This window comes from Antedon bifida, chromosome 4, assembly GCF_963402885.1.
Source record: "Antedon bifida chromosome 4, ecAntBifi1.1, whole genome shotgun sequence".
NCBI lineage: Eukaryota > Metazoa > Echinodermata > Crinoidea > Comatulida > Antedonidae > Antedon > Antedon bifida.
In genome coordinates, this window is record NC_136229.1 from 13,318,022 (window position 1) to 13,332,492 (window position 14,471).

The window sequence follows — 14,471 nt, forward strand, 5'->3', positions numbered from 1 at the left end:
CATCCTTAAGATAGTTATGACGTCATATTATGTCACAATAATGGAAAAATATAGAAACTGTAGGAAAAGATGTGATTTGTGCGCGAGTACAAATCAGTTGCAGAAATACAGTTGATGATCACAATCTTTCATAACTGTTCTGTAAAATTACTATTTTCATGAGATTTTATAAATGAGGAAACTTAATGATAAATTTAAATGGTTTTTACATTTTCCCTATAGGTCATTTGAGCAGTATTGTGACATTTTATGACATCACATTTACCATATATTTATTTATTTATTTGTTCTTTCTTTAAACTGAAATACACTTTCAATACAGATGTACTGATTTCCAAAGTGGTTCAGTAAACATATTTACAACAAAAATAAAATATAAAAGAAAAACAAAAAGAAAGAAAACAGATATAAAACTATTTACAATTGTGAAGGCAAAAAGGTTAATACATATATGATTTCTATAGTGAAGATTTAAAAGTTGCCAAAGACATATTATGGAGTTCTGATTTTATGTTATTTGGTAGAGAATTCCATAATTTAGTTGATCTATAAACAAAAGTTCTTTTACCCTGAGAGTTATTCCATAACGGAATAGATAAATCATTATTACTTTGGGAGCGAGTGCATTTATTATGGTTATCTACAGTAAATTGAAATAATATTGTTAAGTATCTTGGAGCTATTTCTTTTAAACATTTAAATAGCATTATAAGAATATTTTCATTCCATTTTTCTGTAAGTCTACTCCATCCAAGAGTACTTAAGATATCATTAATAGGGGTATACATGTCTACTGATAACAATATTCTACCTAATCTGTTGATTAAAACCTGAAGAGAATCTGAAAAACTTATGTTACAATTGGACCAAACACAGCAACAATAATCAAATAATGGAATAATTAAAGCATTTGCTAACATTTTTAAAGTATACATAGGAAGATACATCTTAATACGACGAATCACACCGATACGTTTAGCTATTTTACAAGACATTTTGTCTATATGTTCCTTCCAATTTAGTTGAGGATCAAAAATGACACCTAAATACTTAAAAGAATCAACTCTTTCAATAGTTTCGTTATTATGAAGTAAAGTTATATTCTTAAATGTTGCCGTTTTCTGATTTGTGCTGAAAACCATAAGCTTGGTCTTATTAAGATTTAGTGTGAGTTGATTATGGTCAAACCATTCTATAATTTTGTTTAGATTGATATTGAGTTGATTCTGAAGTATTAAAGGGTCAGATGAACTACATAAGAGTGTTGTATCATCTGCATACATCACACATTTACATGATAAAAATTCAGGAAGTGAATTTACGTATAAAATAAATAGTAAAGGTCCCAGTATTGATCCTTGTGGGACACCAATATTAACATTCATGGTGTCAGATTTTGTTGAATTTATACAAACAACTTGAGATCGTCCACTTAAATATGATTTAAACCAGTGAAGTGCAATATCATTTAAGCCATAATTCCTTAATTTGGTAAGTAATATTTCATGGTTAACTGTATCAAATGCTTTCTTCAAGTCAAGAAATAAAGCAGCAGATGAAATACCTTTATCAAAGTTATCTAAAATATAATCAGTAACATCTAAAAGAGTAGTTTCTGTAGAGTGACCTTTTCTAAAGCCCGATTGGGAGGGATTTATAAGGTTGTTAGTTCTTAAATACAAGTATAATTGATCATGCACAGCACGTTCTAAGAGTTTTGAAAGTATGGGTAAAACAGAAATTGGGCGGTAATTATAAGGGTCTGACATATCCCCATCTTTATATACAGGTGTTACCTTAGCTAGTTTCCATTCATCTGGAAATCTAGAACTGAACATAGAAAGATTACAAATATATGAGAGTGAGTCACAAATTATCGGAGCAGCTAGTTTAAGAAGTTTGCAATCAAAGTTATCAACACCCATAGCTTTATTAGTTGACAATTTACATAACTGGTTAAAAATGTAATCAGGGGTAAGAAGATCAAATTCAAATTTGTTACCCGCAAAACAATTTTCTGAAGTGTTACTAGTATAATTATTGGAGTTAGTATTATTGGAGTTAGTAAATTGATTTGCTAAAGAACTTCCAATTGAAGTAAAATGAGCATTGAAAACATTGGCTGTGTCCTTATCATTGGATGTATAGTTTTTATTATTATAATGCTAATTGAAACTTTTAATATCATATTTATTATATCTACTCGTAATGCACATAGGTGGTCTAAAACCAACTGTTAAAATGGACCTGAAATGGATTTTCGATTTTTAAAATTTTAAAATGATGTTTTGGGGACTATTAAGTGTTGCTAGAATGTATATTGTTACAAAATATAAATTCGCCCTTTTGGGGAAAGCCCCATTTGAAAATCAAGAAAATTTGCGGGTGACGTCACTTTGCGAATATATTCCAATCCCTCGAATGGACAATTTTTTGGCTATAACTCTTGAAATCTATCGAGTATTTTCTAAAAAAATGCTTGTGCTTTTGCAGAAACGTATTTAGAATTTTTTTTAAATAAAATTATTACCGTATAAACAGTTATTCATCGAGAAAATGATGATTTAAAATCTCCAAATCAACTGTTTTTTTTTCTGGCAATACCGACGTTAGCCTGGCAACGTTGTCCGGGATACAGCGCCGTGTGCAATGATGCATATCCATATTTTCCATTCGTCATTTTGTATATCGTTCGTAATTTATACTGCTAAAATGTGTTAGTTTCTTTAGTTTTTAGTTTAGCAGAATTAAATTAGTAATATGAGATGATAATTTATTTGTCACGAATCAAAAAAAAAAGTTTTAATGTTAATTTCTCTGTTAATTGTACGCGAATTTGAGAGTAACAAAACACACTGAATAAAACAACGAGCTCAAACATCTAATCATAATTTGTTTCACACTTTAATTCTGTTTTGGGCGCGTTAGGCCCCGTGACTAAACTAGCCTAGGCTAGACAGTAGGCCTAGCATTAGGTCGTTGTTAGCAGGCCTAATTAAATATTTTAGAATTTAGTGTACCGTATATTTCGGTGTATAAGACGCACCCCCTAACTGAGAGTAAAATATCGGTATTTTGTATATCGTCGATGTATAAGACGCACTTCATATTTCATCAAAACAATGTTTTTTCTTACAAGAAGGGAAGTCCCCCATTCCGTCAGTTCTTTTTCGCACCCGCAACATCGAGTGCATGACCGCACGTGTGTGTGGGCTAGCCTCGCTCGATCCTTTTATCGAGAGGGCGAACGTTCTCGCGGACAATCGTATTCGATTAGTATCTATGTATCCGAGAAGTGTGTACGCTAGGTCTATGAATACTGTACACCATGTGGTTGCCAAGAAGGGCTCGCTCGCGCTGGGGGTACGGTGGTCGGCGATCGTGTGTATAACTATAATACTATTCCAATATCGTAAACGTTTACAAATGAAATTTTATCGGAGCGCCTAAAACAGCTCCATAATGAACAAATCTTTTCATCATATTTAGTAAACACGCTAAAATGCCTTGAAAACTAGGCAGAAGCAGGTTGCTGTTACTTAGTACTAGGCCTAGGCTAGGCCTAATAATACCTTAAAAAGCCCAGGCCTAGCCTAGCCAACGAGGTGGCGATAGGTACAATCTGTGTGGTGAAGCATTTATGTTCGGGGTATAAGATGCACGCTTAATTTAGAGGATAAATTTGCGTGTTAAAAGTGCGACTTATACACCGAAATATAAGGTACGTTATTATTTTAATTGTTTCATCCTCGCACACTCGATTTACACCTTTTCGGCAAAAAAAACTCATAAAAAACTTTTTTTTTTTAAAGCGCCCTCAACGTAAAAAAAACTTTTTTCTTATCTCCGCCCCTAATTTCGCCAAAAATTAGGGGCGGTGGATGACAGCAAACAAACTAATTTTTTTTTAGGCCTTATATACAGTAATTTATTTAAAGCCCCCTTCCCTACGTTTTTTAGATCTAATTTAAGATCACAAACTATATTTAATGTAAAAATAATACTATATGGTCCTATTGCGATAACTTTTTTCGTCTTTAAACGGTTAAAAATGTGAAAAATAAGTCGATTCTAATAATTATAGCGGCCCGCTATAAATCCCAAAATGCATTGCGCGCGGATTGATATTTTTGTTTTTCACCTTTAATTCGCCCACTTTTCGATCGATCGTGAGGCCAAAACAAATGGAAGACTCCTAACTTTTCAGCGAAAATACCGGGTTTTCCCCAATTTGTATAAACGGCGTCTGGCAAAAATAGAAAGACAATTAATGCAGCAACTATACAACGTCAGGCTAGGTATATAGCTAGCGTACAATGTTCGTACGTTACCGATGTTTACCAGCTAGGCCTACAAAACTAAGCCTAGCTGGGCTAGGCCTAAGACCGTCCACGAGAGGTCGATCGCCGCGAGCTACTTAGGTAGTGCATTGTTTCTCACTTTTTATCATAATTTACCATAAAACGTACATTTAAGACAAGGAATGACATGGTTTAATGTTTTTAAAGTGATATATATGTATTATTTTCCAAAAAAACGTCCAAAATTGCAGGGAAGGGGTCTTTAAATTAAACTCCAGAGTAGGCCTATTATTACAGCCAAGTTGCAACTGCATCGATTCCACTCCACTTTGGTTCCTAACAAAGTAATTAAATACCATACTAACAATAAACTAAATTTGAACTCGTCACTTTGACGAGTTAGTTATCCGCACAATAACAACGCCATGTGCATGTACGCTAGAAAATGCGAACAGAAAAAGATTACAGCACTTATGACCTGATAATAACATGTTGGTGATAAATTCTGTCTATTTTGTACAGTATAATATTGTATATCTACATACAGTGTAGCATAGTTGAAATTTAATTTCATTCAAATTTTTAACATGATAATGTCATCAAAATTAAACATAAAGAACAGTTTCGGAAGATAATTGTTTTAGCAACAACACATTAAAAAAAGAAATTCTGATAGAATCGAGATGCGCGCTCTTTTAAATGTGATGCAAAAGATGTAACATATTGAAATTTACAGTAAAGATGAAAATAAATGATCCACGTTACGAATAAAAAAACTACGCTTGATTTTTAATCTTTGATCAATCAGAAAATGATAGGTAATTTTGGTCTCAAATGGGTCATTCCATGTCAAATCAACCAGAGGTCCCTGCTCCACCGTATTGTTCCCAAAGTTGAAACTCATCATTTAAGTTTATCAATGCATGATTCAGCTATGTTCCAAATACCAGTTTGGTGTCTCTATTCGTTCATGTCCAAATATGACTATGAAATGAAGGCGTTTTGTGTTTGTATTTGTAGCAATTTCAATGTAAAACATGTTATTTTATGTGTAGTGTTTAACAAAGTATCTGAATATGAATGAGTTGAGTACCAAAGCTGAAATTTGGACTATATGTAGATCCAATATGTCTGATTAACTGGTGTCAATTTTAAAACAAGTTTTCACTGTCCACATGAGTAACCGTTAATAAGAAATATAGGCGTTTTTCACTTTTTTAGATCTGATCCCAACTTTGAATAAATATTATTCCATTTATGTTCATTTAATCAGCCTGTGCTTCTTTGTGGCTATAGACAACTATCCATAGATACTATATTTGCAATATGAAATGTATCTACCCATTCCTATGGACACAGGTTGACCCCGAAAATTTTAAAAAATCTGTGTTGTTAAACGAAATGGCTAGTTTGAGTGCAGATAACTTTAAAAGGGAAGTGATAAGAGTTAATCTCAAAACATATTTCTATAATATGGCCAGAAATAAGTTGGAATTCCAAGTTTGAGCTTGATAGCTATTACCAATCCAGAGTTATAAGCTTCCAAAGTCTGAGAAAATTGTATTCGCAAATTTTTAACAACCACGCCCCTTTTTTGTGACGTCAATATCTCGGAAACCACATATCGTATATGGTTAATTTTTTTGTTGAGTTGGTTTTTCACATAGTGGATCAATTTTGAGAAGTTTTGTCAAAATCCAAGACGGTGGAGCAGGAACTTTTTAAAAATCTGGTTGATTTGACATGGAATGACCCAAATTGATCAGAAGGTATACATTTATATTCAGTCTAATGGGACATTTTAGTAATAAATGACCGGAAATGTCATTTCTGACCTTTGACCCACTATCCAGGGCATGTATGTATCTCCATAACTACTGGTCGTAGACACTTAAATTAGGTCTTAATTAAATTGTTCCCAATATACATTTTGTTATTTGTTGCACATTTGAAAAATGTTACAAAAGGTCAAAGGGTCAGGGTCCCTTGTCACCGACAAATTATACATATACACATCTGTTCCCAGTGTACATAATAAAACAATATATATTTCTGGAGATTTATTATCAATACCACTAGAAAACAAAGTTTTTTTTACTTTTTAAGTACTAAATGCATTGAAAATAAAAGCATCATAAGTGTATTTTAAAATCATGTTATAGATCATGATAAAATCATACTACAATACAACACACTACAGTACACAATGGTGTTTTCAGGAAAGCTGGACATATTGTACAATAGTAATGAAACTATGTATTGGCATATATATATATTTTTCACTAAAATGTCCCATTAGACTGAATATGAATACATGCCTTCTCAACATTTTGAAACTAAAATTGACTTGCTGCGACCAGTGGTTGCCGAGATACAAGTAGTTATTTATATTTGTTCATATAACCCTTGACCTTGACCCTTTGACCTTTAGTAACATTTTTCAAAATGTGCAACAAATAACAAAATGTATATTTTGAACATTTTAAGACCAAATTCAAGTGTCTATGACCAGTAGTTACGGAGATACATACATGCCCTGGGTTGTGGGTCAAAGGTCAGAAATTGCATTTCCGGTCATTTTTGACTAAAATGTCCCATTAGACTGAATATAATTGTATACCTTCTGATCAATTTGAGACCAAAATTAACTTGCTGTGACCAGTGGTTGTTGAGATTTAAGGACCTATTGGTGTTTGGTATTATAACCTTTCATCCTGACCTTTGACCTTTTGCCACATTTTCAAAATGTGTAACCAAGCCAAAAATGATTGTTTGACCATCCTAAACCAATTTCTGAAGTCAAATTTTCTGGACCTCAAAGTGCATACGAAAGTTGATCTAGCTACTACTACTAGAGTTACAGTATAAACCATATAATCTGTATACATATTACATACAGTGTAGAATAGGTGAAATTACAGGACTCGCCATTTACCATATTCCAATTTTTAACATGGCGACGGTATCAAAATGAAACACTAAGTAAGATAGGGTAGTAATTTCGGAAGGAAATGATCTCAGCAACAACATATTAGGGAGGTTTCGCAACCTTACGAATACGATAACGAAAACGGATACGTCATACATTTGTGAAACTTTTGAGCTGATCCCCATTTCATATTCGTAAAGCGTATTCGTGTTGACGAATATCACCAGTCATATTCGTAACTACAAAACGAGTATAGTTTTTGATCTATTTTGCACATTTTGCATTTGAATTAGGAATGATTCATGATTATAATATAATTATAGATTTATTGAAAGTAATTTACTAAAATGCCAGGTCAATTTAGATAAATAGCAGTTTTTAAAGTCCTCACTCGCTTTGATGTTACGCTAGGCCTAGGCAGCCAAGCACCAAGCAACACGTACCTGTGCTTCGCTCAAATTTACCGCAGTCATATTTTGGACGTGCCTCAATATTTCGTTGCCATGCGAAACAGATTTTTTTATGGCTTACGAAAACGAATACGTGTGCGTAACGTATCCGTTTTCGTTATCGTATTCGTAAGATTGCGAAACCTCTCTAATATAATATTAACGTGTAGAAGAAATTGGAATACGTAAAATATAGATGTGCGCTCTTTTATTTTTAAATGTGATGAACTATGACGCAAAAAATGAAAATACGACTTTTTTTATTCAACTGGCCTATATATGTCCTGCTTTTGAAAGTCCAGGGGTTGAAATGTCTGTAGGCCCTACAACTAGAAGGCTAGACTAGGCCTAGAGCCTGGCTAGGCCCTAGGCCTAAGTACTACTAGGCCTAGCCTCTAGGCCTAGTATAGTAGGCCTAGGCATTGCTAGTTAAGTCGGTCTAGGTAGGTAGGCCCTAGGCCTAAAACTAGGCCTAGCCTTTAGCTTAGCTAAGCTTGCCTAGCTAGGCATAGCCTAATAGAATAGTATTAGCCTAATAATTAGGCTATGCCTAGCTAGGCCTAGGCCTAGCCTAACTAGGCAATAGTACTAGCCTAGCCTAGGCCCTAGTAGGTAAACGTAAACGTAAATACCTTCTGTATCTTTTTCTTTACTCATTCCAGACCGGCTATAAAACAAAATCAAGAAATTAATGCTGCCGAGTCTTTTATTTACGCAGCGTTTTAGTTACAACAGCCAGATACAAATCTAATTTGCTGCTGCTACACAGGTCTACACATAGGAGGCCTACACAACCAACTAACCACATGTTTATTAAAAAGGTCAAAGGTGGGAATTCTACAATCTCTTTTTTGGCCAGTTTTATTTTGACATGTATGAGCGCGCCGCGGGGAAACCAAATCCGCCGACGAGACGGTTCAGGGACGATTCGGCCCTGAGACGATTCGGCCCGGGACTATTCGGCCCACTTTTGGTGGGACGATTCGGCCCACTTTTGGGCCGAAACATCCCACTTTGTGGGCCGAAACGTCTCACTTTAGACCAAATTCATATTCATTTTTGTTTTATTTATCAAGTTTTTAAAGTTGTTTAACAATCCGTATTTTATTGATATTGACAAAGTTGATATAATATATATAATAAATTACTAAAAAAACGTAATTTTATATTCAATTTATTACTTCGAAAACCTTGTTTATCTCGTGCATTCGCCAAGCGGCCAACAGAGGGCGTAACTTGTTTACATCGTTCGCGTGACTAAAAAATGATTATTTTTGACAATGTTTTCAAAATGTTTGCTTTATTGCATCTTTATCCCTAGTAGTGCTACCCCATAGTCACTCTGAAAATAAAGTTTGGGGAAAAAAGCTTATTTTATGCTTATAAATGCATATCAAAGCCGATAAATGTAAGTGTGCCGAATCGTCTCAGGGCCGAATCGTCCCGGGCCGAATAGTCCCGGGCCGAATCGTCCCAGGGCCGAATCGTCCCGGGCCGAATCGTCTCAGGGCCGAATCGTCCCGTTACCCGACGAGACGACACGCGGCGACTGTATTATAATTATTGATCAACAGCAGTCTGCCATGCTCATGCTCTGCTGAGTGCAGGAGGGAGGCATATTAAGGCATATATATTATTAGGCTAGGCCGGCCCTAGCTAGGGCCTATTATAAGCTATAGTATAGCCTATACTACTACTACTAGGCTAGGCCCCTCCTCCTCTCTCTAGCTCGCTAGCCTAGGCCTGGTGTGGTAGTTGGCCTACCGCCTGATTTGATTGATTGCTACTGAGCTGACTGCTGAGAGAGGAGGATCAAGTATCTAGGCTAGGCTAAAGGCCTATCATCATCTTCCTTTATTAATATTATTGTGCATAAACTAAAAAACCTCGTTTTGTTGAGTATAACCTATCTAGGCCTATGCTACCTAGGCCTATGCCCTAATTAGTAATAGTAATACTAATCCTAGGCCTACTAGCTAGGCTCTAGAAGGCCTACCTACTACTACCTAGCTAGAGGTAGCCTTGACTCTAGGTCTAGTAGTAGTAGGTAGGCCTAGGCTAGTAACGTAATAAGGGTTACCAGACGATTGGGACCACGGACGATCGGGCCCAAGACGATCAGGCCCAGAAAACGTGGTCCTGATCGTCTTCAGCGTTTGGCCCGATCGCCTCATGTGTTAGGAACCATTTTGGTCCCGATCGTCTCATTTGCTGGGCCCGATCGTCTTAGCGCGTTTTATTTTGGTTCCGATAAAATAGGGTATCGGTATGTAGCGTCGCTGATACGCTTTTGCGGTTGTAATTGGTTCTGGTCAATATTTGTTAGGTATAAAGGATGAATGTTTATTTAGGCCTAATAATGTATATATTAATGTTGTTTTCAATTTATTTAACAGGTGGTTGCAAAAAGTTTGTGAACGTGTGCTCTTTGAAAATCATTGTAAAAATGTTATTTCTGAAAAAAATATCAGAAATTAATAGTTAAAATAGTTTATAATTAGTAATAGAGTATTTATTACCAATGAGACGTTCTTTCTGTGCCTACAATACAAGTGGATACATGTTTTAGGGTAGGCCTATTGTAAACTAATATGTTGATTGAGGAATGAATCTACCGTGGCGTAATTGACAAGACACTATATGGATAGAAGAATATAAATAAAAAGTTGGGATTTACCCACAAAAGTGTACATGTAGAAATTAACCAGAATGAATTACAATACAAACGGCATTACCATTATGTATAATAAGACACAGACTTTTTTTTATTTGCTTTTTATTTTACTGCAATTATTATAACAGAGAACATAATTTATAAAGTATCATAAATTCAAACTGTTTCCACTTTTGGTAGGCAACTGTTACCGCTTTCATGTTTTGTCCGTAACACGCTACGTTTTATTTTAAGGGGAATCCCCGGATTGTGGCATGGTCAACAAAATCATGTACTGAAGAACAGGCGCACAGGAAGGTTACTCGTCTCATCCCCTACTACCACCACATAAAATTATCGGACTATTGACATTTATTATATTAATGATTACATTTAAACAATGTTAACATTTAATTATTATAATTATAAACAATCATATTTCCATGCATCCTCTCCTCCTCACCTGTAATAGTAAATGAAATATATAATTAGCATAAAAATATCCAGACGGTAAAATAAATAATCTACAGTAGGCATACCTAATATAAAAATGATCACGAATTATAATGATCACGAAATGTATTTAGTGGGCCAAATACAAAATAGCGTAATGCAATAAAACCCAATCGATTAAAAAAACACGACCGATATGATAAAAATTGTATAGCTAGAGTGGCGCGCACCATAAAAAATTCCAAAAGTTGGTTTAATTGCGACCAAAATAAAACGTGCCCTTTCGTCTTATTTGTTAGGCCCGATCGTCTCTGGTCCCGATCATCTTAAAAAAAACCTTGTTGAGCCCGATCGTCTCTCGCTTTGGGTCCGATCGTCTGTGGTCCCGATCGTTTGTTCCCCAATAGAAGTAGTAGGCTAGGCCTATATAGACCTAGGCTAGTCAGTGTATATAGTGGGATCATTCAATGTACAGTTGTTAATTAATGTTAGTAGTAAAAAGGCCATGTCAACTTCAGTCAATGACGGCCTGGTGTTCTCAATCGAGAGCGGCTAAATAAACAAGAACAACACCGGTCAATAGAGAAGCAAAACCAACATATCAACCCGTGCAATGCATTCCATCCGGTATTCATAGTGTGGCACATTATTTTTCACATTTTAACAGTTAAAAGATGAAAACATTAGCGCAATTACAGGCCCATAGGATTTACTTTTACAAAAGATGTAGTTTGTGACCCTTTTGAAATAGACTGAAAAAATGTAGGGAAAGTGTCTTAGTTAGTGTTGATTTATTTAAATATTGGCAGAATAATTCGCAACAAATCGAGGGATGCAGAAGCAACATAGTTTCATACAGATTGTTTGAAACACAGTAGTGCTAGCATAGGGTAGCATTGCATGTCCTTCTGATTCGATTTTCTATGCTAAGCTTTAATTGATAACCTTAGGCAGTAGTACAATTGTGCCCTAGACAAGCTACTATATTGACTTTGTGCCCTAGACAGGCTACTATATTGACTTTGTTTTTACAAACAAATACAGTTAACTCTCCAAATTCCCAGAATATCAGACAGCCAGCCCAAGCGTGTCTGTAATTGACAGAGTTGAATATCAGACAGCCAGCCCAAGCGTGTCTGTAATTGACAGAGTTGAATATCAGACAGCCAGCCCAAGCGTGTCTGTAATTGACAGAGTTGAATATCAGACAGCCAGCCCAAGCGTGTCTGTAATTGACAGAGTTGAATATCAGACAGCCAGCTCAAGCGTGTCTGTAATTGACAGAGTTGAATATCAGACAGCCAGCTCAAGCGTGTCTGTAATTGACAGAGTTGAATATCAGACAGCCAGCTCAAGCGTGTCTGTAATTGACAGAGTTGAATATCAGACAGCCAGCCCAAGCGTGTCTGTAATTGACAGAGTTGAATATCAGACAGCCAGCCCAAGCGTGTCTGTAATTGACAGAGTTGAATATCAGACAGCCAGCCCAAGCGTGTCTGTAATTGACAGAGTTGAATATCAGACAGCCAGCCCAAGCATGTCTGTAATTGACAGAGTTGAATATCAGACAGCCAGCCCAAGCGTGTCTGTAATTGACAGAGTTGAATATCAGACAGCCAGCCCAAGCGTGTCTGTAATTGACAGAGTTGACTGTAATTTTATTTTTTATTTTTATTTTCACCAGAAAAACATTAAAAATGTCAACAGGTAATCAACTTACTACAGAACAGTTAAAGAGAATTGAAGAAAATCGTCGTAGAGCACTTGAAAAAAAAGCTTACCGATTAAATCAAACTGAGATAAGACAGAATCAATCAACCAGCAATGCAATAAAGCAGGCTGGTACAGTAAACATCAGTAAGAATAAACAGTCTAGTTCTGGTAGCAGATTCTATCAGACATCAAGTAAAGAAGTGAATGTAAATTCTAATTTCCAAATTGGTAAAGGCATCCCAGATACTTGTAACCAATCAAACTCTAGCACAACTCGTCACCAAGCACAAACTTTCTCCTCCAAGAGTTTTTACCTAGTTAAAAATTCTGAAAAAACTGTTAAGGATACAACTAAGAGAACATTTCCACCAACAGCACAATTTTCTAGTAAAAGTAATTATGGGTCGACTTCAAAGAGTTCTTCAGCGAAGCCTGTGCAATGTGTACTATTTTCAAGGACCAGTTTTTCAGTTAATGTTTCATTTAATCAAAAGTTAATTGATATATTTAAGCAGATGCCAACAAAGAATTATAGTAAGTTGGTCTCACTCACAGAAAAAAAATGCATTTTTACTTCATATTTTTTCTTAGGTTATTAATTGACTTACATTATTTTCACGACTCGTCAATCTTTCCTTCTCTTAATACTTAATTATTTTTTTTTACAGATGCAGTCACTAAAGTTTGGACTTTCCACCTAAGTGACTATGGACAATTTTGTAAGTATGACAATAATCAATAGTTAATTTGTGTATGTTCTTACAATTCTTACCCAAAAACAAATAATATTCCTCTTTAAATGATTTTACCTATTACAAAATAAGTTTTGTGGATGTGTATTCACTGGCCAGATATTTAGTAACTATTTAAATCGATACATTTTACATTTCAATCGAATGTCAATTGTGTTGTGTCATATGTTATGTAATTTTAATTTGTTTTGTGATCAGGTAAGGCAGTAAATTCGGCAGGAATGCAAAATGATATTGAACCACTTCCAAAAGCTGTATTAAGTACTTTTAGACAACAAAGGCATGGAATAAACAAACCAAAGACTGTGCCAGAAGTCAACCTGAACTCTGTTGATTCAGAGCTTGTAGAAGCACTAATTCCATTCCAAAGAGACGGTGTTGGGTGAGTAGGGGGTTCAAATCTGATATTCTCTCATGACAAAAACATGTTTGTCTAATCGGAACAGAAATTAAATTGAAAATCCTATGTAGCAAAATTTGATGTCTGGTACTATATGTACCCTAACCCTACTATTATGAAATATAGTGAAATGTAAGTGGTGGGATTTAATCATATTTCATTAACAATGAATTAAGGAAGTTTAGCCTAAATACTCAAGAATTCAGTTCTTTAGGTCTTTCAATAAAAAGAAAACGACCTATATCTGAAAAATCTCTGGCTTTTGCAAAATTGTGACAAGTTAATCCATACGACACCCAAAGATTTTAATTATTTCAGAGAATAGTTAAGATAATGCTGAATTTGGTTTCACCATGTAATAAATAAATCTAATTACTTTTGAAATATTACTGTAGGTCATACAGTGTTGGTTACATCCCTAAACATATGGCTCTTGATTGTAATTTTAATTTGATATTTACACAATATCCATATTTAAAAACTATTTTGTTTTGCAGTTATGCAATAGAGAGGCAGGGCCGTATACTGATAGCTGATGACATGGGCCTTGGTAAGACATTTCAGGCGATCTGCATTGCATGTTACTATCGAGCTGAGTGGCCATTACTCATCGTTTCTCCATCGTCACTCAGATTTGTATGGAAAGAGGTTTGTATATTAAAAGTGAACCCTTGCAATTCTTACAACTAACATTGACACCAGATGGCGCTAACAATCTATCCAAAAAGCTATTTTGTACCCATTAGCAGGGTCAGCCACTTTAGACCAGGATGTCAAGCATTGATAAGGACATTGTCCTGCACAAAAAAAGATGAATTTGT

General features: G+C 35.2%; 2 protein-coding genes across 6 annotated transcripts in view; one reads left to right on the forward strand and one right to left on the reverse strand.

Moving 5' to 3' along the window:
• Nucleotides 1–8,450, reverse strand: part of LOC144840178 (homologous-pairing protein 2 homolog) — an 84,135-nt gene extending 75,685 nt beyond the window's left edge. Inside the window, exon 1 of the mRNA XM_078695909.1 lies at nucleotides 8,312–8,450. Within this exon, the coding sequence (XP_078552035.1) occupies nucleotides 8,312–8,336 (25 nt within the window). The 5' untranslated portion in view covers nucleotides 8,337–8,450. The remainder of the gene's footprint in view (nucleotides 1–8,311) is intronic.
• A 756-nt stretch (nucleotides 8,451–9,206) lies between these two features.
• Nucleotides 9,207–14,471, forward strand: part of LOC144840155 (SWI/SNF-related matrix-associated actin-dependent regulator of chromatin subfamily A-like protein 1) — a 219,655-nt gene continuing 214,390 nt past the window's right edge. For 4 of the 5 annotated variants that reach the window (XM_078695863.1, XM_078695859.1, XM_078695864.1 and 1 more), the window contains exons 1-5: nucleotides 9,396–9,547; nucleotides 12,470–13,032; nucleotides 13,167–13,217; nucleotides 13,449–13,632; nucleotides 14,148–14,298. In XM_078695863.1, coding sequence (XP_078551989.1) covers nucleotides 12,483–13,032; nucleotides 13,167–13,217; nucleotides 13,449–13,632; nucleotides 14,148–14,298 — 936 coding nt within the window. In that variant the 5' untranslated portion in view covers nucleotides 9,396–9,547; nucleotides 12,470–12,482. Of the gene's footprint in view, nucleotides 9,304–9,395; nucleotides 9,548–12,469; nucleotides 13,033–13,166; nucleotides 13,218–13,448; nucleotides 13,633–14,147; nucleotides 14,299–14,471 lie in introns of those variants that run through there. The other variant, XM_078695861.1, reaches the window with a different exon arrangement.